Source organism: Rhinolophus ferrumequinum, chromosome 6, assembly GCF_004115265.2.
Source record: "Rhinolophus ferrumequinum isolate MPI-CBG mRhiFer1 chromosome 6, mRhiFer1_v1.p, whole genome shotgun sequence".
Classification (NCBI taxonomy): domain Eukaryota; kingdom Metazoa; phylum Chordata; class Mammalia; order Chiroptera; family Rhinolophidae; genus Rhinolophus; species Rhinolophus ferrumequinum.
The window spans coordinates 7489510-7514019 of record NC_046289.1 but is presented as its reverse complement, the minus strand read 5'-3'; the positions used below and the strand labels follow the sequence as shown (position 1 = coordinate 7514019).

The window sequence follows — 24510 nt, the reverse complement described above, 5'->3', positions numbered from 1 at the left end:
TAAGCCAGCCACCAAATGGCTCTAGACTTGTTTCCTTTCCTGTAAAATCCAGCAAATGCCATTTGTCTGGAAGGGTTAAGTGGGGATTGGAAGAGCAAGGGCACAGTACCTGGCACTGAGAATGATCTAGCTCCAAGGAAAGAAGGCCCAGGGAGGGCAAAGGCCCTGTGTGTCGTCACCGGTTCAAGGACACAAACCCGTGGGGTTGAGGTCCCTGGTCACCCTGCTGGGGTCTGCTTTGCGCTCCCGCTGACCGGCCTGGCTCCAGCGGGCAAAGGCTCCAAGTCAAGCCAGGCCGTTCTCCCAGAACCTTGTCTCAAATAGGAAGATTCAGTTCCCATTGTTTGAGTTCCTAGGTCAGGTGTGGTGTAGGGTGGCAGGTGAAATTCGGCATTGCCTTGGAAAGCGCTTCTGTCAGCCACATTGTTTTACTTGCAAAACAACTGTGTGCAAGGAAGCAAAAGCCTTTGGCTAGGTTCCTGATTGTCAGACAATGAGCACGGTTGGGTTGATTCACCCTAGTTTAGGAAATTGGCAGGCAGTGGGCTCCGTATGGCTAGGCTGGTGGAGAAAAGCCTCCTGGGGCAAAGATAGTTCATAACCTCGGGTGACCAGCAGAAGAAGAAAACAAATATTCATAGACTCATGGTTATAAGTCAATAGCCGTTAGGCCTGTTACAACAAAATGTTCATTGTACGTTAACGGCAAAGCAGGTGGCACTTCTTGGTTACACGGAACGAAGTTTGACCTTTGGAGCACAAGATGCAAACTGGACGAGGCCCTCACTTAAATGTAATGATACCTTATATAAATATTTCATGATCGTTCCCCTTATCTGTCTAAAGGAAGATAAACAAAAACGCCCAGTGTCAATAGCTTCATAGTCTCTCAAATTTCACGCAAACTACCTGTGGATTCTGTTTTACTGCTTGTTTGTTTCCGGTTTTATTCTGTAACTGAGGAATGACTTACGGACAACACAGACAAGTCTTAAGCGATCACCTGGGTTGTGCAGACTGTTACCGTTCCAAGCCTGATCGCTGTCATGTGAGAGAAAGCCCTGCGTGCAACGTCGGCCCTTGGCTGAGGTCCCTGCATGGAGAGCCCGGGAGGGTCCGCACTGTCTAACTGATGGGGATGGATAAGGATGGCTCCCTGTGCCGAAGCTGTTTGTGAAACAATACAGAACAGGTTCTTCCCTTCTGGGAGTCTGGGATTGGGGTCCGTGGAACCAGCCCCAGTAAAAACCCTGGGCCCTCAGGATCCTTGGTGGCCACATCTTTGTCACAACCTGGTGCTGGGAATTAGGTGCATCCTGTGGGACTCCACCGGGAAGCTGGCGTCGGTTTCCCGTGGACCTGGCGTCGGTTTCACCTGTGCTCCCTTTGCTGATTTTGCTTTGTGTCCGGTGCTCTAATAAATGGTAGCCCTGAGTCCTAGGGAATCATTGAACCTGGATGGACTCAGGGCCCCAACATGCATATGTAGACACCTCCATAACTGCCACCCACATCAAGACATAGAACATTCCCAGGGCTTCTGAAGGCGCCCTCTCCCAGCCAGTGGTCATTGACACCCGCTGCTCTCACGGCCCCCCATTCTCCCCAGTCGTTCTTAAGAGGGCATCCTTCTCGCCTGATCACACCTCTGCACCTGTGTGCACACACCGACTTGTTTCCTTTGTATGCACACAGCTTACTCACAAACTCATCTTCCGTCTCCTGGAAATAGCTGCCCCTGACCCGGTGACCTTTATCTACCAGAAGAATGTTCCTGAATGACACCATTTCTACCTCCCTTCTTCCCGGACCTCCGGCACTAAACTCCCCTTCTTCTAAAAACCTTGTGACTGTTGGCTTATTGAAAATGATGCACCTTATTAAAAGGCTCCCAGGGAGATTTAATAGTCTCCATCCTTGCTGGAGACACCTTAAAGGGCTCCCATTCCTCACCTGCTCTGAGAACATTTTAAAGCAGAGCAAGGTTTATCAGAACAGGTTTTAATCTAAGTTAACATGGTTTTTCCCACACAGCCGGACACTGCATAGTTGCTACGCTCTTGACTTGGAAGGAGGCTATGGTGGTCATAATTCCACAGTTCGAACATGTTCTGCCCAGGGGATGCACCATCCTTAAGTAGTAAAAACAAAGACTGCCCCAGCAGCTACTACTACTACTAGTACGAGTACTAGTACCACTAAGAAATGAGGTAGCTTATTAAATTATTATCCACCTGGTGCCAGGCCCTGTGCCAAGCACTGAGCTCAGGTCTTTACGTCTGTCAGCTCCCGAAGTCCTCATAGCACTCCCATGAGGGAGGTGTTCTCATCAGCCCCATTTTACCGATGAGAAAAGTAAGGCTCAGAGAGGGTGAGGGATTGGTCCACGTCACACAGCTCCTTGGTAGCCTAATCAGACGTAGAATACAAATGGCCCAGCTTTTTGTCCTACACTTTCTCTCTGTTGGAATCTTTGTGGTTTGGTTTTCTTGGTTGCCATTGGGCATGTGCGTTGTTGCCCTGTATTTCTGTCCCTAAGTTCACTCAAGGAGCTGCTTGCTCTTGGTTAAGTGTTTGACAAATAGCAGACGTGGCCACCAGAAGAGTCCCGTGCCATTTGTAGGGCTGGCTGTGATGGACATCGGGACTCAACAATAGAGAAGATTGTGTGCGTGTGTGTGTGTGTGTGTGAGACTTACTGTATTTTCTTTTAAGTAGAACTCGTCAGCCACCGTATAACCGTATGTAACAGATGATGCTTTTAAGTGAGCTAGATTTAAAGAAATACACTCTTCAGCATAATTCCACAGCTTTCTCACTAATCCTCAATGGGATAATTACGTACTCTAATACTTCATCCTGGTAACCACATCCCTCCTTAATGAGGAGTTAATCAAACACCCTGAAGGTAAATCCTCTATCCAGCTGGCCTCTGAGCCTTCAGCAGGTTTTGAAGTCCAAAGCCCTCGCAGGCAGCTTTCTTATCAGCAGGCAGCTTTCTTATCAGCTCACGGCTTTTCTCCAGCAAGCGCTCCATTTACCGACTACCTGCTGTGTGCACACATCATCTCCATGGTCTGGCAGGCAGGATGCTGCCCCCCAGGTCAGATGAGGAAATGGGCTTGGGTGAGGTAGCATGTCTGTGGCTGCACCATCAGTAGGCACAGAGCCTGAATTTGCACCCTGGCCTGAACCCCAGCCCCGCTTCTTTCCACTTCAGCTGTGGGACAAGCATCGCAGTCTCTGATTGTTTCCGGTTACTCAGGGAAGAAAGCTAGCCCAAAAGACCAATGGACCTTTGTATCATCCTTTCCTTATCTGCCCTTCTGTCTTTCCTGCCCGTTGCGAAGGCGGATATCGAGATTACAGCCGCCCACATGTGTCTTTACAGTAATCCTTTGAGACCCCAGGACTGCCTTTTCCAATTGGAAAGGAGGCCTTTGAACCTCTTCTTAGAGAAAATTCCTCCTCCCCCTCTCCCTCCAGCCGCTCATAAAGATCAGGGTCTCGATGTCACTTCTCTGGCCCCCTTGCCAGACCCCTCGGGGAACAATAGGCTCAGATCACTTTTCTAAGCTTTTCAGCTGTAACTGGACCAGGGCTTTTCAGCAGGAGGGAAGTGCTTTCTTTGCTCCTGGGCAATCAAGCACTTCCTCTCTGGGGTGCCCTGGGCCTCGTCTGCCTTCAGGGGCCCTTAAATACTTGAGGGAAGAATACAGCTTTGTTTCTGAGATGATTTCTCTCCAACAGACAGGTTTCCTGTGGAGAATAATACAGACTTGAGTTTGCCCCTAACAAGCCAGTGAGCATTTATTATTTGCTGTAGGCAGAACACTTGGGATCAACGGTGACAGCTCAGGTCCTCCCGGCCCCGAATCACAGAACGAGAGGGTGTCAGTACACAGTACAACCACCACTTTCATCACTTAAAAAGAATCTTTTCATCTGATGCTCACAGAACCTCCAGGAGGTGGATGAGGCAGGGATCATCATGTCTGTCTGAAAGTTTGGTAAGCTGAGGCAGAGAGGTGGTAAGTAGCTGTTGGTCTGCAGCTGTGTAACAAGGTCTCAGCTGTCCTTGCCCCTCGGTGGGCCCCCAGTGGAAGACGGGACAGAGAACTAAGAGGGGTAGCCCTCTAGCTGGACGTGCCAGATGAAAAGGAATTAAGGTTCTTCTTCAAAAGTCCTCTCAACCCGAGGAACTGTGGGGTCTTTTCCAGAAATAACAAAAGTCACGTCCCAGTCGTTACCTGCTTTGCTGACACTTAGACTTCTCCACCTGGGACTCCTCCATTCAGGCCCACTCTGGTGGCCTTGCTCTGTGGCAGGGATTATGCACGTGACGTGGCGTCTGCCCCTTTATCTTCTCTGCCCTGTTTTCTTCACAACACCCTGAGTTCTCTCGCTCCCACGCACAGGCAGGGGGCTTTGACACAGATAGGGGAGAAGAATCTTTCTCTAACTTCTGACCCAGTCAGGCTTGCAGAAATAGCTGTGAGGGCGGCTGCACGTGTCCTGAGCTTGCATTGGCAATAGCCAACTCTCCGAGATGGTACCCAGCACAGCCAACGAAGGATGGCGAGAAGTTTCTACCAACCAAGTGCTGACTCATAATACGAGCAAGCAGTGGACGGAACAACCCTTTCTCTGCCTGACAGGCTCCTCCCTGCGTATCTAATGGGACCCTTCTCAAGGGACATTTCTTCATCGAACCTTCCAGAAGTTTCCTAGAACATTAATCATGCCCGGCCTCATCCTGTGTCTGTCCCTTCTTCCTGCTCACACAGGTCTCCCTGTGGAGAAGGGTTGCATCTTCCTTGGGGGGAGGGAGGAGACTGGTATTTTAAAAATGTTTCCGTGGGGGTGTTCCATCTTGATGGGTGTTCGCTGGTCTCTGTTCTGGAAGAGCCGCGTGTAATACGTCTTTGCAGATGACACTCGTCACGATCTCCGCTGCTCACATTGGTGATCATTGGACTGGTTTCAAAGAATAATGCAGAAAAGATGTTCAAGTAGAATCTGCAGAAGTTTTGTGGTTATTTCTGGTGTTACGTTTGTCATCATTCCTGAGCTGATGGCCATTTATGAAAGGTACGGGAGGCGGAGGAAATCACTACCACCCGACGAGGAGACTTTTCAGGGTCACATCGGTGCCTTAGTAATGGGGACCCAACAGACACCCCTTCAGGATGATCTCGAATGAAACCTGGACATCGTTCGGCCTTTGGGCCTTTTTAAAGTCTCTTGAGCATTTTTAAATAGAAATAAATTCTGGCTTTAAAAAATAAATAAAACAGGTTCCCATGGACATCCCAACGCGCACCTCCAGTGGAGAGTCTGGCCTTTGGTTGTTAGTTGTTTCACATCCCTGTTGCTACTGAAAATGATTTTGTCGCACAGAGGAGAGGAGATTAGAAATGCCCCAGAAGGATCCACTCAGGACGAAAAGACGCGGGTGTGCCATTGCCCCCTCCCACCTTCGTGCCAGGAGGCAGCGCTCACTGCTGCCGAGTTCCCTGCTCTCTTCTAATTTTCTTTCTCCTGTCAGTTGTACTCTCCACCCCTCCCCCTTCTGCCCTCACTGCCTCTCCTCCTCCTTTCTCTTCCTCCAAGATAGAGATCGCGTGGTTTTCCGCTCGGCACCTTTGGCTCCCCAGGCCCCTGGCAGGCAGTCACTGCCTGTGTAGCCAATGAATGAGTGAGTAATTGAACAAGCACATTTCCCACCCACCGCCCTACGGCCCTGAGACGATGGCGAAAGGGAAGTGAGTACGATGAGGAGGAGGCGGGCTGGCTGGGACAACCACTTGCTTCCACTGCTGCTATTAAATCGCTCCAAAGAGGCTATGAAATTAATCGGGGCAGAATAGGTGCTAATTTATGACAGCCCATTGCTTTGTGTTTGCTCAGCTGCTGCTGTGCAGTGAAGGTGGTATGAGTGTCTCAACCGAGAGACGCGGCAACCCCTGCACCGGTCGCGACCCCTCCACCGGCAGGAAGCCACAGCCATGTAGAGGATTGTCAGGTGCCCTGAGGGAGGGTGGTGGCCCCCCAGCTGGCTTTCTCCTTTAGGTGTCAGCCAGCCTCCTCTACAGATGAGCATGGCCCCTGACTTCTCACTGTGGGCCAGGGACACGCTTGTAAAGGACAGGGTCCTGGGAGCTCTGGCCTTTCTGTCCCCCCAAGGCTCATCCTCCTCCATGGTTGATAATCCAAGATGATATAATCAGACGAGACAGCGTTTTCTCCTGCTGTGTTGTGCTGAGTTTCTATGGCAACGGCTTCAAAAGTGGTGAATTTGCTTTTTCCTCTTAATTCTGTAATGCTCTCAGCCTTTCCAGAAATATCCTTTGCATAGAACCACCTCATTTACCATATATATACCAGGGATACCAAAAAAATGTGTACACGACTTGCATTTACCTTTTGTTATTGGGATATATGGAGCATTACAATTTTAATACAGTTTTTTTCCTTTCTTAAAATGTGTATACATTTTTTTTGCACCCTCTGCGATATATATGTAATCCAATAGTGCAATGTACAGCAAGTAACTGAGCAAAGATTTTTTTTTTAATAAAAAATGTTTTAGCGTCTACTCTGTAAGTTGATGTGCTAGGCGCCGGGGATTCAAAGGGAAATTAGATTCAGCTTCTGTCCTTATAGAGCTCACAGTCTCTCAGAAAGGTAGGCAAGTACACAGCTAACTATAACACCAGGTAATAAAATGTAACATAATAAACTGTAGTGTAATGTTAGTACACAGCTAACTGAAATGTAATGTCAACATAAGATAAAGTAATGCAACATACTATACAATAATATAATAAATATAATGCAACGTAATGTAATAAATATTTTGTCAGCTGTACGAACTAATTAGTACGGGGCCCCAGTGGAGAAAGCCATTAGTTTGCCGAGGGTAACAACGAGGGTTTGGAGTTGGCATACCTGGGTTTTCCTTTCTGATCAGTCACTTAGGAGCTGTGCAAGCTCCTTCACTTCCCTGAGCCCCCAGTCACCCACCTCGTGCTGGGCTGGTGGGAGAATGCGGTGACACTATGACGTTAGGACACCCAGTTCAGAGCAGCTCCTCCTTGGGAGTTAATGCTCATCCCCGTTTGGCCCGCTCCGGAGAGGCTGTGAGCACAGATGGAGGACCTGCGGGCAGCAGACGCAGACGGGCAGTGAGCATAGGTGGGGGACCCGCGGGAGAGGAGGCCCGCGGTGAGCGTGGGGCAGACACAGCAGTGTGAGCAGCAGGTGGGCGGGTGAAAACGCCTGGCACGTCCGGTCGGGGAGGTGAGAAGGCCAGTGTGGGCCGTGCAGGGAATCTGATGTGAGCTGTCACCATCCCTGGGCCCCGCCCGGACCACAACCCCTGTGAGAGACGCGACTGAACAAGACGGCTGTCAGTGGTTCATGGCTCCTGAGGGAGGCACCGAAATAAACAGACGTTGCTCTAAAAGTTCTCTGTGTGCATTCAGGGCCAGTCCCGATGTCACTGTGGCTTGTCACATTTGGGGTGCAGCAGGCGTGACCTCTGCCTCCTCCTGTTTGAGGGAATGAAGGGTATCTCCTCTTTGCTGGCACACGGCGGTGTCCACTCAGCATGGTTACAGAGCTTGTTGTGGGTTTCCTTTCCTATTAAACAAGCAGGAGGAGGTACCCACCTTATACGGTGGTTGGTGATAAAATGCACTTGTGCCCATAAAGTATCCAGCCTGCCTGGCGTAGAGTAGGCTCTCAATACATAGGAGCTTTGATTGTTATTTCCTACACATTGTCTTTAACTGAAAACTCCCCAGTGTGTAAACATTAGCCAAAAAGTGGCAAGTATTGCTGTTAGGCAGCAAATATTAGAAGAAAAACACAGGAACGTTGGTGGCTCTCTGGATGTTGTAAAATTTGATGAAAGGGCAGAACTGCTTTTTCCCATGATGGACTCTCAACAAAGTAGCCAAGTTTGGAGGCCAGTTGTCTGCAGGACGTTATCCCAAAATGTCTCGGGGCTGGACGACTTAATGAGAAGGCCTGAAGGCTTTGGGGTCCAGAAGCCTGTTTCCTGTTCCCAGATGTGTGGTGCTCATTTGTAGGATGCCGGAAGCCTGGGGCCGGGGATGTTTGCTGTACAAACCAGCGGGCACTGTCAGCATCCCCAGAAGAGCCTGCTGCCAACACCTCTTCCGAATAGGGCCAAAGCAGGGACTCACTAGGGCCCTTTGTTTCCGCCTCCATCAGAAGCAGCACGTGTATGGGGTGGGCGGTACATAGGCTTTCATCAGCAAAAGCCTGAGCATCAGGCTTCTGTAGAAAGTTTCTATCCCTTGGCACCGTATCGCCTTTGACACGTTATAAGTTCCAGGCGCTGAGCAGTGGGACACGATGGAGATTATTGATTCCATAATGAGGCTCCTGGAGTAGTGCCACGTCGTTGCAATAAAACTCAGGCCGTTTGAATTCAGGCTCTGGGACTTTGGAAATTATTGAAGCCTCAGTTTTACTGTCTGTAAGATGGAGAAACACCACCTCCTTTCGAGGCACCTTCACTCACAGGACCGGTATAGGATGGTCACGAAGCAGATGGCATGAGAGGGGCACATGGTGGTCCGTATAGAACGGGGGCCGCTGGCCTAGGCAGGCAGGACAGCTTTTGAAGACTTCAGCCTCTTCCACGGGCCTTAAAGGCCCAGGGCTCAGAGCCAAACATCTAATTACTCATGAGATGGAGTCGAAGGGCGTTGACGATGTTGAGCTGGGCTCCATGAAATGCTGCCTTTCTCTTACATCTTGAAGGACTTAAATTGGTATCGTTTTTAGAGGGGATGGCTCCTGCTTTATTTTGGGGTGCCTTCTTTCCAGCAGAAGCCACCCAACCTTTCTTTTTACGACCTGGAAGTTTATATGGTGCCTTCGGCATAAACCCCTTGTTAAGGAGATGTCGCCAAACCTGCGCTCATTAGCATTTCTTCCAGCATTTTCCAACGGTCTCGGGAGGAAATTAAGAGAGCAAGATATTGTCCTGCTGCCAATTAACACTCTACACCTGAGAGCCCTGCTCTTGGAACAGGAGTTACCTTGTGTACTAAGCAGGAAGATTTGCCAAAATGCCCCCTGGATCTCAACACCAGCAGGGGGCGCTGCGCCAGGAGCCGTGAGCTGCAGGCTCCGGTGGCCAAGGGAAGTGCCCTCGGGCTGTCTTTCATGGATTGTGCGTTACCCTTGTGACTAACCTTTACGTGCCCGGAATCCTACAATCTTCACCTAGTTGTTTACCTTTTAAATAAATGATGTCCCTCTTTAGTGTCCTCCAAAGCATGGACGGCCACCCTTTCCTTGGGTCACCGGAGCTGGACTCAGCCCACCTTCTCTCTGAAGCTGGTGACCTGTCATGTCCACACTCTCCTCTGCTGTTATGAGCCTCTCTCCGGTCTTGTACCCTGAGGAAGTCCTCGGCAGATGAAACACAAACCATGTTTGTAGAAACGCAAAGCCTCAGCGACCAGGAGTCACTTAAAGCATGTCACCGATAGTCCCAGAATCTGAGTTTGAACTGGTGTGTAGATCGCAAAGTTTCACTCACCTGTGCACATGAGTTCTCTTCTGCACGTATATATTCTCTCTCTCTCTCTCTCTCTCTCTCTCACCACTTCCCACACCGCCCTTTTCCACCTGAGGAACTGACCTTGGCAAACTCCTGAACCCTTCCTGGAGGCAGTTTCTGCATCCATTTGGTTGAAGACATTAATGAGGGTGCCACTGGCAGTTGTGAAGATCCCAACTGAAGGTGTCCTGGGGAAGCAGCTGTGTACCCGCTTCCTGCTCTAGCCTCGCCCCAGGCTGTCCTGCGTCACCTCTGTCCAGACCTGGGGCCTGCAGGGTCCCTGGCAGGCAGCTAAACAAGTACGGGTCACTGCCGGCCCTGGTGGCCTGCTCTGCAGGCACAGGCGTTCCCTGGTGTGCTGAACGGGAAAGTGACATCTGTGCAGTGTGGTCCATCTCCCAAGTCCTTGGAATGAAATTCAAGATGCCTGTGCGAGCCTCACCTTTCCCTCCTTCTTCTCAAAGGACAACTTTCAAAGGATAATAAACATACAGGAAGATGTACAGCGGGATGCATTTCTTCCAAGTAAGTGCCCGTGTAACCAGAACCCAGATTGGAACACAGCCAGCCGCACCCCCAATCCCGGCCCGAAAGCCCCTCGTGCCCCTTCCCGACTTCACCCTCTTCCCCGGGGGCAACTAGTATCCGGATCGGACACCAGATACTAGTTTGGCCTGTTTTCGACCTTCGTAGAAATCAGGATTTCTCAACCTGCACACTATTGACATTTGGGGCTGGAGAATTCTGTGTTGTCACGGGCTGTAGATGGGAAGCAGTGTCCCTGGCCTCCACCGACAATTTTTAAAAAAAATCAATCGACCGCATTTATGTGAATCGTGTTTCTGTACCCTCTGTTCTGTTTTATTGATCTACGTGTCCATTCCTTTGCCAGCACTACACTGTCTTGATAACTGTAGCCTTACATCAATAGTAAGTCGTGAAATACTGTGAGCTCGTGGACCTTGTTTTTCTTTTTCAAAACTCTTTTGGCTACACTTGGTCCTTTGTCTTTGCATATATAAAGGTTGGGTCAGCTCGCCTGTATCTACAAAAATTCCTGCGAGGATTTTGATTGGGATTGCGCTGAACCTAGACATCAATTGGGGAAGAATTGACAACAATATTGAATCTTCCAGTTCGTGACCATAGTATTTCTCATTATTTAGATACTCTTTGTTTTGTTTGATCAATATTTTGTTCTTAGCACTCAGATCACACACATATTTTGTTAGATTTATACTTAGTGTTTTGGGCTTTTTGGATGCTCTTAGAATTGGGATTTTCTGAATTCCAATTGTATATTGTTTGAATAGAGAGATACCATAGATTTTTTTTCATATTTTAAGTACGATGTTAGCTCCAGGCTTTTTGTTTGTTGTTTTTGTAAACGTCCTTTATCAGATTTAGGGAGTTCTCTTCTGTTTTTAGTTTGATAATGCGTTTTTATCATGAATGGATGTTTGGTTTTGTCAAATGCCTTTTCTGCACGGTTGAGATGATTATGTTTTGTTTCTTGTTACTTCGCTAGAGTAGTGAATTATATTCATTGATTTTTGAATGTTGGGCCTGCCTTGCATTATCCTTTTTTCATATTGATGGATTCCGTTTGCTAATATCTGTGTCTACTTTGGGTCTCTGTTCAATTAGGATATTGATCTGTTTTCTTGTCATATCTCTGATGGTGCAGGCCGGTAACGCTGGCGTCGTTAACATGATTTGGGAAGTGTTCCACAACATGAGTGGGAAAGTGTCTTCTATTTTCTGGAAGAGACCGTGTAGAATTGGTATTGTTCTTCCTTATGTATTTGGCAGAATTTGCCAATGAAACCATTTGGAGATTTCTTTTTTCAGAAGATTGCTGCCTCTCCCTCTGTAACCAGTGGTCCCAATGTCACTTCTGACTGTAAGCTTGGCAGTGCTGGGTCAGCTCACATCCGCCTCTCAGGGCTGGGTCTGGACTTGGGTTTGCCTCTTAATTCCATTCTCAGAGGCTTCACTACTGGTCTTTGGATTGCTTCTGTGCATGCACCCCTGGGGCAAGCCCAGAAGGTATGCGGGTGCGGATACAGAATAGGCCATCCCCTTCGTCAGCTTTCTTCCCCTGGGCACTCTTTGGCTCCCAGGGGCCTTCTTCCCTAACACTCTGGCTAGAAATTCAGTGTTTCTGTCAACTTCATCCTCCTGTGCTGTCACACAGCTCTGCACTGCCAGATGCCCGCTGGGCAAAGGAGAGAAAAGAGAAAGAAAAGACGAGGGGAACTCCCCTGCACTCTTCTGACCACGGGGCCCCTTTTCTCAGCTCCTCTGGCCTGAGAGAAGGGTTTTCTCTTGTTTTTTAGGGACACATGTCCCTACCGCTGCCATCCCTGCCACAGAAGCGCAGCTCAGCAACTGAGGCTGGCCCTGGGGGGGGGGGTGGGTGGTGGAGAGACGAGAAAAAAAGAAAGAAATTGGGGATCCCCTCAAACTCTCCCGCTCCAGGAGTCCCTCTTCTCAGTTCTCTGCCTAGGAAGAGGGGGTTTCTCCTAGGCTTTTGCTGTGGGAGCTGGGCGCTAAGGAAGCAGAACCGTGTGTCTTCAGGTTTTTTCCTCCCTCCAAGCCACCTGCTGCTGCCTACTCTCGACAGATTCTCAGGGCCTCCATTGGTGTATCTTCCAGAGTTCCTAGCTGTACTCTGCAATGGGCTTCCTCGTTCTTGGCTGGCACTGGAAGCCTTTTCACTGTATTTTCACTTTGGCATAAGGATCCCCTGGGTCTGGGGCTGGAATTCTCATTGTTTAGACAAGAAATGCAGCCAGCAGAAGTGGCCCTGTCCTGCAGGCACAGGGGGGCCTGGAGCCAGGACTGTTTGTCCTCCTGGGTGGGGGGACAAGCGCATGTTCTGCATGTTCTCTGCCCCATGGTTCCTCCTGTCCCCAGGTCAGGGCCGTGACCTTGCCAGCGTGCTGCACCACCGTCCCCACCTGGGGCTCCTGGGAGTCTATGCTGATTAGTAAGATTCCACAGGTGGGAAATGAAAACTCAGGCCGCCTTTTTCTCTCCCTGATGCTTCTGCCCTGATGGGTCTCCAACCCTCTCCTTCAGAACACACTGTCAGGGAATCACCATTTATCTTGCAGGGGCCTTCCATTTCTCTTCTCATGTTACCAGTGGAATTCACTTAAAATTAACCAGATCCAAAAGTGGAAAATGGAGAAAATCAAGATTTCCACCAGGGTGAGGCCTCGAGAGGGCAGTAGGCCCGGCTCCGCCCTGGGCCCCCGGGGCCACCCTGCGTGCCAGTAACGATAATACTAACAGTTGCGGCTCATGTTCATGGAGATTTACAGCCAGGCGTTCTGCGTTTCAGGCTCATGAGCGTGTTTCACCCTGACAGCACCCTATCAGGGGGTTCCCTCTGTTATCCTCTTTTATAGATAAGGAAACGGAGGCCCAGAGAGGGCCAGTCACTTGCCCATGTCACACAGTCAGGAAGTAACAGCATGGGGGTCCAGCCTCATACCCGATTCTTCAGCCCAAGTGATGAACCCCAAGCCATCCTGCTTCACACGTGACATCCAATTGCTTTGTTCTTATCTCTGTTAAAGTGCATGTAATGCCATTTTATGACGGTGCGTTTGTGTCTGTGTTGTTTTTTAATGTTGAGCACTTCAAGGTCAGAGGTCACACGTTACGCTTGCCATCCTCAGGGCTGTCCACCTCCTGGTGTAGAGTGGGCCTTCAGCATTTGTCAAGTGAATAATGAATGGAAGGATGGCCTACCGCATCCACCCAGCCTTTATATTTGAACCACAGACCTTGTGAGAATTGACTGATGAGAGGAATTACTTTATAATGTTTGTAAGCCGGCTGGAGTGGCACTGGAATTTTCCGATGAACTAGGTCACCCAGAGAGCCTGGGCTACAGATGGCATGCTTGGAAAAGACAAAACTGAGGGCGTGGTCGCTGTACAAATTCTGAAATTGCAACTATTTCTCAGGTTGGCCACACATAGTATCGCCAGATTTAGCAAATAAAAATATAGGACGCCCAGTTAAACTTGAATGTCAGATAATTTTTTACTATCATTATAATTTTTTTACTACAGTTGTGTCCAATGCAGTATGTGGGATCTACTTATACTAAAAAAGAAGGATTTTGCTGTTGTTGATCTGCAATTCAGATTTAACTGGTGTCCTCTTTTTCCTCTTGAGGATTTTACCTCAGGGTTTATCTGAGAATCCACCTGGGCTTCCACCACCTCTGTAACTCACTCTGACCTTCTCAGGATCTGGCAAGGACTTTTGAGCAGTGAGTGTGACCTTGGCGATCATGCCTCTGAGCTGCTCCCCAGTAAGTGCGGCTCAGGGAAGGAGGCAGGGCTCCAGGGGGGCCGGAATCCCAGTCTCCTGGCTCCACAGAGATGGAGAGAACAGTACAAATGTTTTGACTCCTGTAGAAATTTAACTTTAAAATCCACAGCCCACGAGCCTCAGATTCTAGTTGTGGCCGCCAGGCCCTGCAGGTGGCCTTGGAAGGGAGGAGGGTCCAGTGGGGACCCGAGTGTGGCCAGCAGGCCCATTCACAGAGCCTCCCCAACCAAAGGCCATTCTCCCTTGTTTTCTCTCAAAAGCCCATTCTCCGTTGTTTGCCCTCTGCTGAAGGGTGGTCATTATTCAGGGAAGTGCCCGAGCCACACGTCTGGTTACAGTGCTTTGAAGATTTCCTTTTGAAAGCATTTTCTGTTTCTTTCTCAGGAGAGGCCCAGCTTAGGGAAGACTTACGTAACCTCTGTCTCCTCAGCAGGAACAGATGGGGACCAGGAGGCCTCCCCTGTCTTCTGAGCAGCTCTGCTATGGGGGTAGCATGGGGACTATGTGGCCCCCAGGGGACGGTGCCCCAATGCCATACAGCCGTGCCCTCCTAAATCCCTCCACACAGTGCTTGGTGACCATGTGCTACATGGTGACCCCCGCACTGGGAGACGGGACCCTGTGGGTGGGGGCACCATCCTGGCTTCTGAGAGTGGCTGGTCCCACAGTGGTGATATAACCCTCTCATGCGCCATGCATGCTAGTGTTTGAAGCATTGTTCTTAAGGTTATAAAGTTTAAAATACCATATGCCCACTGAGCAGAATAGATCATTTTTTAAGTATTTCATCATGTTTACTAATCTTACAGTAAACTTACAGACAAAAGCAGGCTCCGTTATCCCTCATTGTCCCGCTTTCTCAGAGGCAGCCACTATCTGAACCTGGCTTATATATTCACTATTCATGTTTATACCTTCACTTACATATATGTGGATCCAGGAATAATACATAGTATTATTTTGTAGACATGTTTTTTAATTTCAGGAATGGTATCTGCGTTTATTTTGTGGTTTGTCTTTTCTCCCTAGAAAACATTTTTCATGTGGTGTGAGAGCCTTCCACAGCTTCCTTCTATGAGGAAATTTATATTAATTTCCCCATTTTTAAATGAGAAACCTGAGCCTCGGGAGATTAAGAAATGGCCCCAGATATCATAGCGAGGACGTCTTAGCGCTGGGGCCAAATCTCATCACGCCCAAGGTTCCTAGCTTGTGGTCCTAGAATTCATTCATTCATTCACCAAATATTTTCTGAGTGTCTGCGCTGTTCTAGGCACCGGGGATAATGTGGGAAAAAGGGAAGTCCCTGTCTTCCTGGAAGTTGTGGCCAGGAAGCACAGCCCTTATAGAGAACATTGACCTTGAACACTGGGCATGGGTCCACTATGTCCAGGTGCCCCCTCTTCAACAAGCCAACAAGCGTTTTTCTGATCTTGACATGACCTGATGGGGAAACGAGGCTCCCTTCCCCCACCCCGACCCCACCCATGTCGTTCTGATTGTTACTAGCTCAGCAAGAGGAATCTTGTTTTCTTGTTCTGCCTCCGTAAGCCACATTCTTCACTGCATGATAGCCCTTTCAGTGTTTGTTGTTAGGGATTGTACCCCCAAATCTGCTCTCATCCCAGGATTCCATTCTCAGGGGCCAGTGAGACCTTCCCTGCCCACTGGCGTGAGAAGACCCATTTGCCACCTGGAGGACATCTCCAAAAGTGGCTTAAAAGTAGACAAGGGCTGGCTGGAGGGCCATTCCAAGGGACCTTCCAGATGCTTGTCTCACCACCTGCTTCCAAGCTGACTTCAGCCTCCGTTCCCTCATTCTAGTCTCTCTTCTGGGGACTGTGTGTCTATGTACCAGAAGCTCTGAAATGTTCCTGCCATAGACCCGGAAGTTCTGTATCTGGGAGTCTGCCCCAATAAATAAAAATGCATGAACGCACACCCAAATGTATGTACAAGAATGATTATCTGTGCGTTACTTGTAACACAAAAAATTGAAATTCCTAAATCTCCAATTCTAGGAGAAACGGTTACATTATGGCTTGTATTTATGATAGAATATTATATTATACTACTGTTAAAATGGCATGTTAATGGACTTTTTATACAGGAATCTAAAACTACATGTTTAAATGTGTTCTGTCGCTCTTGTGGTTTCTCTTGTGGTCTCGGTCTCTCTCTCTCTCTCTCTCTCTCTCTCTCTCTCTCTCACACACACACACACACACACACACACACATACACGGAAAAAAGATTCAAAGGAAAAATAATCCCAAAGTGGTGGGATTATGATTCTCACTTTTTTCTTTATCCTCTTTTATATTTTCTTAATGTTCCAGGCTGAGCATATATTACTCTTCAAATTAGAAGAAAACTAAAGGCATTTTACAACCCATGCTGTCATGGAGGGCCCTGACATTGAGAGGGGGGGCGTCTGAAAGTCCCAAGGAGTTGCCAGCTAGTTGTCAGATGAGATGCCGAGCTGCTCTGTGCCTTAATGCTTCCATCTGCAAAATGGGTGTGGGTGTCTGCCTCCAAAGGTTGCTTTGAATACTTATTTTTGTAGATTGAAATACATATGATTATAAAAAAGCAAAGGCAAAGCCCCATTAGATGTTGTATCTTCGCAGGCGGTGGCTTCACCACGCACGTGTCCCTCTGGATGGCCGTTCCTCCCAAGCCCCCAGCACCCTGGCTAATTCTCCCTCTCGTTCTTCACAGCTGCCCATGATGGGTGGAGCCTTCATGGACTCGCCCAATGAGGATTTCAGCACCGAGTACTCCCTCTTTAACTCCTCCACCAACGTCCACACGGCCTCCAACGGCCAGGGCCAGCCCGAGGAGCCCCCGCGGTCCTCCAACGACGCCGTCTTGCTCTGGATCGCCATCATAGCGACGCTGGGCAACATTGTGGTGGTGGGTGTGGTGTACGCCTTCACCTTCTGAGCGACGGTCTCCAGGAGCTCAGGACGGCCAGCGTGGGGCTCACGGCGGATGAGGCTTGGTTTGCATGGGGCGCCGTCGCTGTTGGTCTTTGGCTGCGCCCACGTTCTAGAAACAGGACTTCGGAGGAGCACACGGCCTCTCCAGGGACAGCGAGCACGCGTCTGGAACTTCCCCAAGCAGCCCTGACTTCAACTATCCCATGCTGTGGTCAAGCGGATCCAGAAAACGTGGAGGCGTGAGTTTCCAGCCCCCGGAGGCCTGGCGGGGCAAGGCCTTGGAGAAGCAGATGGGGCAATTCTTGAAACTGCTTTCCAAGAATAAGAGAAAGACCCAAGGGAATGAGTGAGGTTCAAGATACAGACGCGGCTGGGTGATCGCCTGCTGGCAGTAAATAATCACTCACTGTGTCTTGTTTTCATGCAGACATACCTTGTACGGAGTGTTGGGTGCCCCTCAGAACCTGATGTTCCCATCCCGATCTCATTCAGCCCCTTGGAATATAGGACTATAGGACATTCCTCGTTTGAACTGGAAATAGCACCTTTGTCACCAGACACCTGGCCCCTTAGGAGACCCCAAAGCATCAGGAAACCCAAGAATGAGAAGATTACTGGTGACATGGCAGGATTTCTGGGATAGTGTGTGTGTGTGGAGGGGGGTTGGGGTGGGTGTTATCTGCTGGATGGACTTTCTCTTCTTTTTAAAAAGAGGAGAAGGCGCCTTTAAAAATTAGCTCTGCCAGGCAGTTGACTCTTCAGGTCACTCACATGAAAGATGCTCTTTGTTGTCTGAGCAATCATGGAATTTTAGCGATGAATACGGCTCGTGTCCACTTAATCATCTGATGGACGGGCAGGAGAGGAGGCTGGTTGGCCTGTGCTCACCAGGCATGTTAATGAAGGGACCGGATCAGAAGGGACGTTTCCTGACTCAGCTCAGGGCTCTCTCTCAGCCCTCTTTCTAGAAGATTCCTGCCTTCTCAGCTGCCTTCAGGGAGAGTAATCAGAGGGTCCTGAGCTGTGTGCCAGGTGGACAGGGCATTCAGATACCTACATTTTAAACTCGGCGTGGCTACCATGCACTCTCTTTCTTGCAGGTGTGAATGAGCTCTGTCCCAGTCAGTTTCCTTACATTCTTAGGGGGCCTGGCAAACAAGGGAGCCCCCACTTAAAGACCAGAGCAGACAGGACATGCTGGGGGAACAATATGAGAAAGGGCTCACTTTTCTTCAGACCTTAGGAAAAGCTATTGCACAGGAACCCCCTTCCAGAGGCAGCCTGCCTGTGTGACAAGACTGGGTGGAAGAGGACTCACTTGCCTACAGGCGGGGTGTCGGGGGGTGCCTCTCCCCTTGCTTTCTCCCTGCGCCATACAAAAGAAAATATATGGCACAAAGTCCCTCTCTGTGGTTGAGAAACTTGCAAGACTGGTTAAAAAGCTCTTGCGCATGTTTGGGAGCAATTGCAAAAAGACTGAATTTGGCACTGTGGTCTCAGGAGAAATGTGTTCTTGGTGACAGGCACAGGGACATCTTAATTGTCCAGGGCCAGCCAGTCGCCTCTGGGAGGCTGGCACTGAGCTGCTGTGATAACAGGATTACTAGCCTGACCTCCAGACAGCGCCAGCAGAGGGCCTTCAGCTCTTATTGGTCACATCTGTCACTGCAGCCACGCAGCCACAAATGCTTCAGCTCAAGTGGAGGTCAGGAGCGCGGAGAGCTGGTGTGGTATTGCAGAGAGGGAGAAGGGATGTGGGGCCTTCTTCCTGGATTGCTTCTGAAATCCCCAATGGCCCTGCTCTCTGCAGGACCCGCCTGACGGCTGGGCTGGCTAGTCAGCTGTTGTGTGGCCATCATCCCAGCAGACTCCTCTCTGTCAAGTCCCCAGGTCGGCCCCATGAGCAAGGTCTTTCTTAGAGAGCTGACGGGGGAGGTCAGAGCCAGGGTTGGGGAGACACGGCGATGCTCGGGGACTTCATAGGGGTCACTCAGCCCAAACACTCTGATTTTTCCCTTCTGACCTTACATCCCTGGGGGAGTCTGCAGCCCTGTAAGAGGCAGATGGCATCTCCCCATTCTCCAAATGGCCTGTGGAGACAGGGTTTTCTATATTTGCTGTGATGGGGGGAGGAGAGAAACGATGGCTTCTCGCTCTAAGAGCACCCCAGCTTCCCGGGGCAGCCCTGGGGCCTGGTGTTCACTGGGGACTTCTGGACACAGCCATCTCCCCCATGAAAGGTTTTTTATTTTTTTTCCCCTCACCTAAATGTCAGTTAAATTTAACTTTGAAGTCTTTCTATTCGGTGTCAGGGCCGTGGACGGTCAGGAGCTGTAGGGACCATCTTGTCCAAACTTTGCATTATACACATTGCAGTGACTTGCTCAGGGTCATTCCATCTCAACCTCCTGTGGTTTCATTATCCATCATTGCTCCAATACACAGATAAGGATCCAGAAGCTCAGAGAAGTGGAGTAACTTGCCCGAGGCTGCACAGCATGAAAGTGATAAGCTGGGATTTGAACGTGGACCATCTAGCTCTAAAGCCAGCCTCTTTCCACAACGCCATGCTGTCTTCAGTGGCTGGGGGTTACCTCCAGGGCACATTTAAACCAGACCCTGAATCTAGAGGCCATTTCCCAAGGTCCCATGTCATGGGGTGGCTGGGCCAGCACTGGCTACCACAGGTGGAAGTCTCAGAATAGGGCTCAGTCATCCCCCTGCCTGATACCTTCTCTGTGCCCAGGTTTCAGGGTGGTGGTCCCTGTCGTCTGCCCGCCTCATTAAAGTTGAGCACAAGTCTCTTTGTATGGCCAGAGAAGTTCCCAGAGACCGGCTTTCTGAGGACACATGCAGAAGGGAGCCCCACAGAGGAGCCCCCAGGAGTGAGGCTCGTGCAGCCAAAATTGGTGAGGAGGGTCATGGGACAGTCTGTTGTCGGTTGGGTCCCAGCTGGGGCTCCCCCAAGCAGGAGGAATGATGCTCCTCTCTTGGGCCCCATCCTTGGGCACCCGTCTGGCTTCTACTGGGTGAGGTGGCCCCAGAGCCCACCTGGACTTCAGGAGCCAGAGGAAGGGCTGGCCTCTTCAGTAGCTGCTCCTCCGAGGGGTCCTACATTTGGTGGAATGTTCTTTGCGTTTGCCCCTCCATTTCTGTTTTGCAAGCTGTCAGTGTCACCACCTGTGTTAGTCAGTCGCATGAGGGAACTTCACTGAACAGAGCAACAGCTGCTTTATGAGGTCATGCATCCTGTCATGAGCTTTGGTGGAAAGGCTGGAGAACACTTTTGGCCAAGTGTGTCCTAAGGGGATTCCACCCCCTGGAGGGGCCTGGGTAAGATGACTGCTCTCCAGTTCCTTCTCTGTCATTGTTGTCCCTCCCCTTTTCCATGAGATCAAGGTCAAGAGGCAAATGGGACAACCCTCACCCTCTATACTCTCCCCCAGAGAGAGACAATCATATCTCCTTTCAGGGATCCCCCAGGATCTGAGGGAGAAAGGAACAGAGGGCAGGCTAGTGGCACTTGGCTGGAGAGGCAACAGGCCATCTTCCAGCCCGTTCTAAATGGAAGGCTTGGACGCCCGCCAGACCACTTGCATATGCTGGACTCCCTCCCGGGAGACGAGAGATTCGCTGTCTGCACCGCTGCCGGATTCCTTCCAGAGAAGTGGTACTCTGTCAGGAGCGTGACCTTCTGACCTTCCTTCATTATTGGTAGTGATATTATTAATAATTATTTATCCTGCTGTCGTTTCTTGTGCATCTTCCTGGTGCTGCTTGTATTTGCATCTCATTTATTTCTCAAGTCACCCCTCGGGGGCAGGAGTAAGGGTGCAGAGAACTGCACATTTATTGGCCATTTTTCTGGTGAGAAAACTGAGGCCAGGCTATGTGCCCGAGAACCCACAGCGGAGGAGCTATGATTGGGATCTAACTCTGTTGGCTGTACAGGCTGGGTAGTCACCCTATAGCTAGCTCCCTGTGTCCACGCTCGCCACGGTGAGTCCTCGGGAACTGTCCGTCCCAAGATGGGCCTCTGAGGCTGGAGCTGTTCCAGTCCTGGAGAACGGATTTGGAGTGTGAGCCCTGGAAAGGGCCAGGCAGCCATATTTATCAGTCTCGGAACGTCGCAGCCTTAAGGGGCTTCAGAGAGCATCGACTCAGGACCTTTAGTTTCGGGGAGGGCAGCTGGGCTACACGGTAAACTAGTGGAGCACCGACAAGACTCCGATGCCTGGCTCAGGGCACCGTCTGTCTCCCAGAATGCCGGGCATTCGCCAGGGAGCTCCGGTGGCCCTGGGACAGGCATCGTGCTCTCTGCCACCTGTCGCCTTGCCCCTTTTCCATGTCCTGCAAATGTCCTTTGTCCCCAGAGTGAGTCCTGGGTGGGCTGGACACCTGAGATGCACTTCTCAGGGCCAAAGGGAGCAGCTGGAGCCTGAATGCTCCGTGTCTGCCTGGTCCACCCCGCCCGCCCGCCCGCCAGCTCCACGGAACCCTGACCTTGGTCATTCAATGAGAGGGACAGAGGAATTGAGCCCTGAGATCCCAGAGGGCCAGAGTCTGTAATCTCCAAGGAGAAAAGGAGGCCGCTCCCAGAAACCCACTTAACCAGAATTACATGGAGCCCAAATGTTCCCTGCGAGGCACTTCTGAGATCAGACCTTGAGCATTTCCTTTCTTTTTTTCTATTTTCTTTTTTTTGGGGGGGGGTGGGGTGCGGGGTGGGGAGATGGTGGTTAAAGGACAAAATAATGCAAACCCTAGTGATGGAAGAGACGAAGGATTCCCCCAGAGTGAGAAAACGCTAGTTATCAGGAACGTAATGGAATGGTCGAAAGTACATAAAATGGACTACATCAATTTTGGAATGGAAGTCTGCCTTGTTGATTCTGAGTCACGGTAAAAGTCATAAACTGTTTTATCAAGATGGACAATAAAAGCAGAGAAAGCTCTTGGAGAGGCTGGACAGGCGGCGCAGTACCTGGGACGTACAGTGCGGACATGCGCCGGCCACGCCGCTCCATCTCCATGGGGGAATCCAGACCCTCATCCCTCTCCGAGGCCCCTGTACGTAGCTGAGCAGCCGCCGGTGGCCCCAGTGTCTGTCTTTCCCCAACATCATTATCGGAGAAGCACTGCGTTTTCCGTTCAGAGCATCGTCTCAGCAATCCCCATGGCTCTGACCTAGGCTCTAATCTGTAAATTGGCAGGGAAGGGACTTCCAACCTTTTACACTTGAGGAAACTGAGTCTCCGAGGGGTTTGGCAGTTACCAGGTCAGGGTGGTCAGCAGAGAAAGGGGTCTTGAGCCCAACACATCTGTCTACAAAGTTTCAGAACCATTGGGCCAGCGCTTCTCCATGGGGGGAAATTCTGTCCCCCCAGAGGACTTTTGGCAAAGTCTGGAGACAGTTTTGGTTTTCACAACTTGCAGGGGAGGAGGGATGGTTCTAGTGGCATCTAGTGGATAGAAGCCAGTCATACTGCTCGACAGCCTCCTCGACGACGAATTCTCTGGCCCCCAAACACCAGTAGAGCCGAGGTTGGGAAACCCAGCGCTAGGCCATACTGTCTCTGCTCCCCACACGATGCTATTTCCCCAAGGCCCGCGTGTCCCCATTTGTGAGTTACTGAATAAATCAACAGCAACGAGCATGATCGCTGCCTCAAGTTCAGAGAGGCGCAGCCGAGGGCAGTGATCTGGACTCGGGCAAGACTTGGAAATCCCCTTGACTCCGTTTCCACTGTCTCGTGCTTTCATGAGGAGCCCAGCCTGGATGGAGAAAAGCCTACAGGGTGGGTGGGTGGGAGGGTAGGGCGGACGTTGTCCCATGTCCCCCCACCAATGCCTGCGAAGCACAGCTTAGGGGGAAGCTTACAAAGCGTGTGGTGGGGGCAGGAGGCTGCTTAACAGCCTTGGGGCAAGTCTACATCTGCGCTGGTTTCTTTCTGACCCTTCCCCCGTGCCCCGCCCTGTTTCCCCCAGTTGACGGCTGCCTCACACACTTTCTACTACAAGTTTTACAGAAAACTTATTCTTGTAACTAGCTGTCCCCCAGATCCCAGTTCTGAGAGAATCGGAACTGGTTCTGTGTTTTACTAACCTTTTCATAATCAACTTGTAAATGTAAGTCGTTTACTGAATAAAAAGGTATTTTAGCTATTCTCATAGTCCTTTGCTACTCAAGCCCTCCGGTTTTGCGATGAGATTGATCACTAACTTTGACTACGGTGAAAGGCTGTTTCTTAACATAGGGTTTCAGTGCTCTTTTGATTAAAAATATCTAACTTTAATGGATGTGAAAATGTGACTGTGGAATTGTGTCCCTGTGACTATTAGCGCTGTCGGTGTTGTCATCATTTTTTATTATGATAATTAAAAGGAAATAATAACACCTAAGTGTCTGAGTCCAAGCTGTGCTTTATCCACCACTCTTTGTGAGGCTCAGCTCAGGGTCACCTGCATTCTGCTCCTTCTGCGCGACCCTCTCCTTCCCCCCCAGGATACCCTCCTTCCCCCCCACGATACCCTCCTTCCCCCCCACGATACCCTCCTCCGCTATGCCCCTCCCCCACCTCCTCCTCCTCTCTCCTGTAGCAAACCGCAGAAACTGTTCCCTTAGCCATCACCTGTTGCCCCACCCTCTGTCATCTGAGAGCAAAGTTTATCTCATTCAGCGTTTTATCCCTTGCACCTACCCCAGTGCCTGGCTCATGGTAAACATCCAGCAGACATTCAGGGAGTGAATGAATGATACCTGAAAGACCAGCCCTGCAAATTACAATCCTACCAGGGACAGTGAGTGTGCAGTTAATTTTTTTCACTGGTTCACTGGTCATCACAAACATACAGCACTTCCTGGGTGTTCTGTGCAGTTCTGAGCTCTTTACATACACAGTGACTCTGTGTAAAGTGGGTGCTACTGTTATCCTGTTTTTACACATGAGGAAACTGAGGCATGGAGAGGTTTCTCGCCCAAGGCTGGGTAGCTGGTGAGTGGCAGGACCAGGAGTGGAATGCAGGATTGGCTCCCAGTCTATATTCTAATGGCTGTAAAATGTCTCCAGAATATTTGTTGAGCGCTGACTGTTGGGGGCCCTGTGCCAGGAGCAGAGACACTGAGGCAAGCAAGCAGATGCTGCTCGGGAAGATGGTTCTGAGGCGGGGAGAGGCACAGAGAATGTCAGGTGTTACGTGCTGAAATGAGACGGATCAAGTATTGGGTTCTGCACGAGGGGCCCTTCTGAAGAATCCATACCAGGCCCTAAAGGAGGTCTGCCGTGGTGGCCAGGACCCCACAGAAGCAGGTACAGTGGGTACAAGGATTGATTGGATCAGTGGCTTATGCAAGAGTGGATAGCTAGTGGAGCTTGGACCCAAAACTCTGGGTCCCAATTTAGAGCCTGGTCACCCTAAAAGCTAGGAGGGGTCTGCCTCTGGGGCAGGTGCAGGAGGGGCCATGCCAGTCGAGATTCAGGGCTCAAGTGTCAAGGTTTTATGACCAAGAAGCCTTGGGCTGCAGAGGTTCCCCTCCCAACTGCAGCCTTGGCCTGGAGGACAAAGCAGTAATGGGGGTTAGGGGGATAAGTGGTTAAAACCAGCTGGAAG

At 50.3% G+C, this 24510-nt stretch overlaps 1 protein-coding gene across 1 annotated transcript in view; it reads left to right on the top strand.

Annotated features, from left to right (window-relative positions):
* The window catches only part of C6H14orf132 (chromosome 6 C14orf132 homolog), a 42946-nt gene extending 19645 nt beyond the window's left edge, over positions 1-23301 (top strand). Inside the window, exon 2 of the mRNA XM_033107829.1 lies at positions 16679-23301. Within this exon, the coding sequence (XP_032963720.1) occupies positions 16679-16903 (225 nt within the window). The 3' untranslated portion in view covers positions 16904-23301. The remainder of the gene's footprint in view (positions 1-16678) is intronic.
* Positions 23302-24510: the final 1209 nt, after the last annotated feature.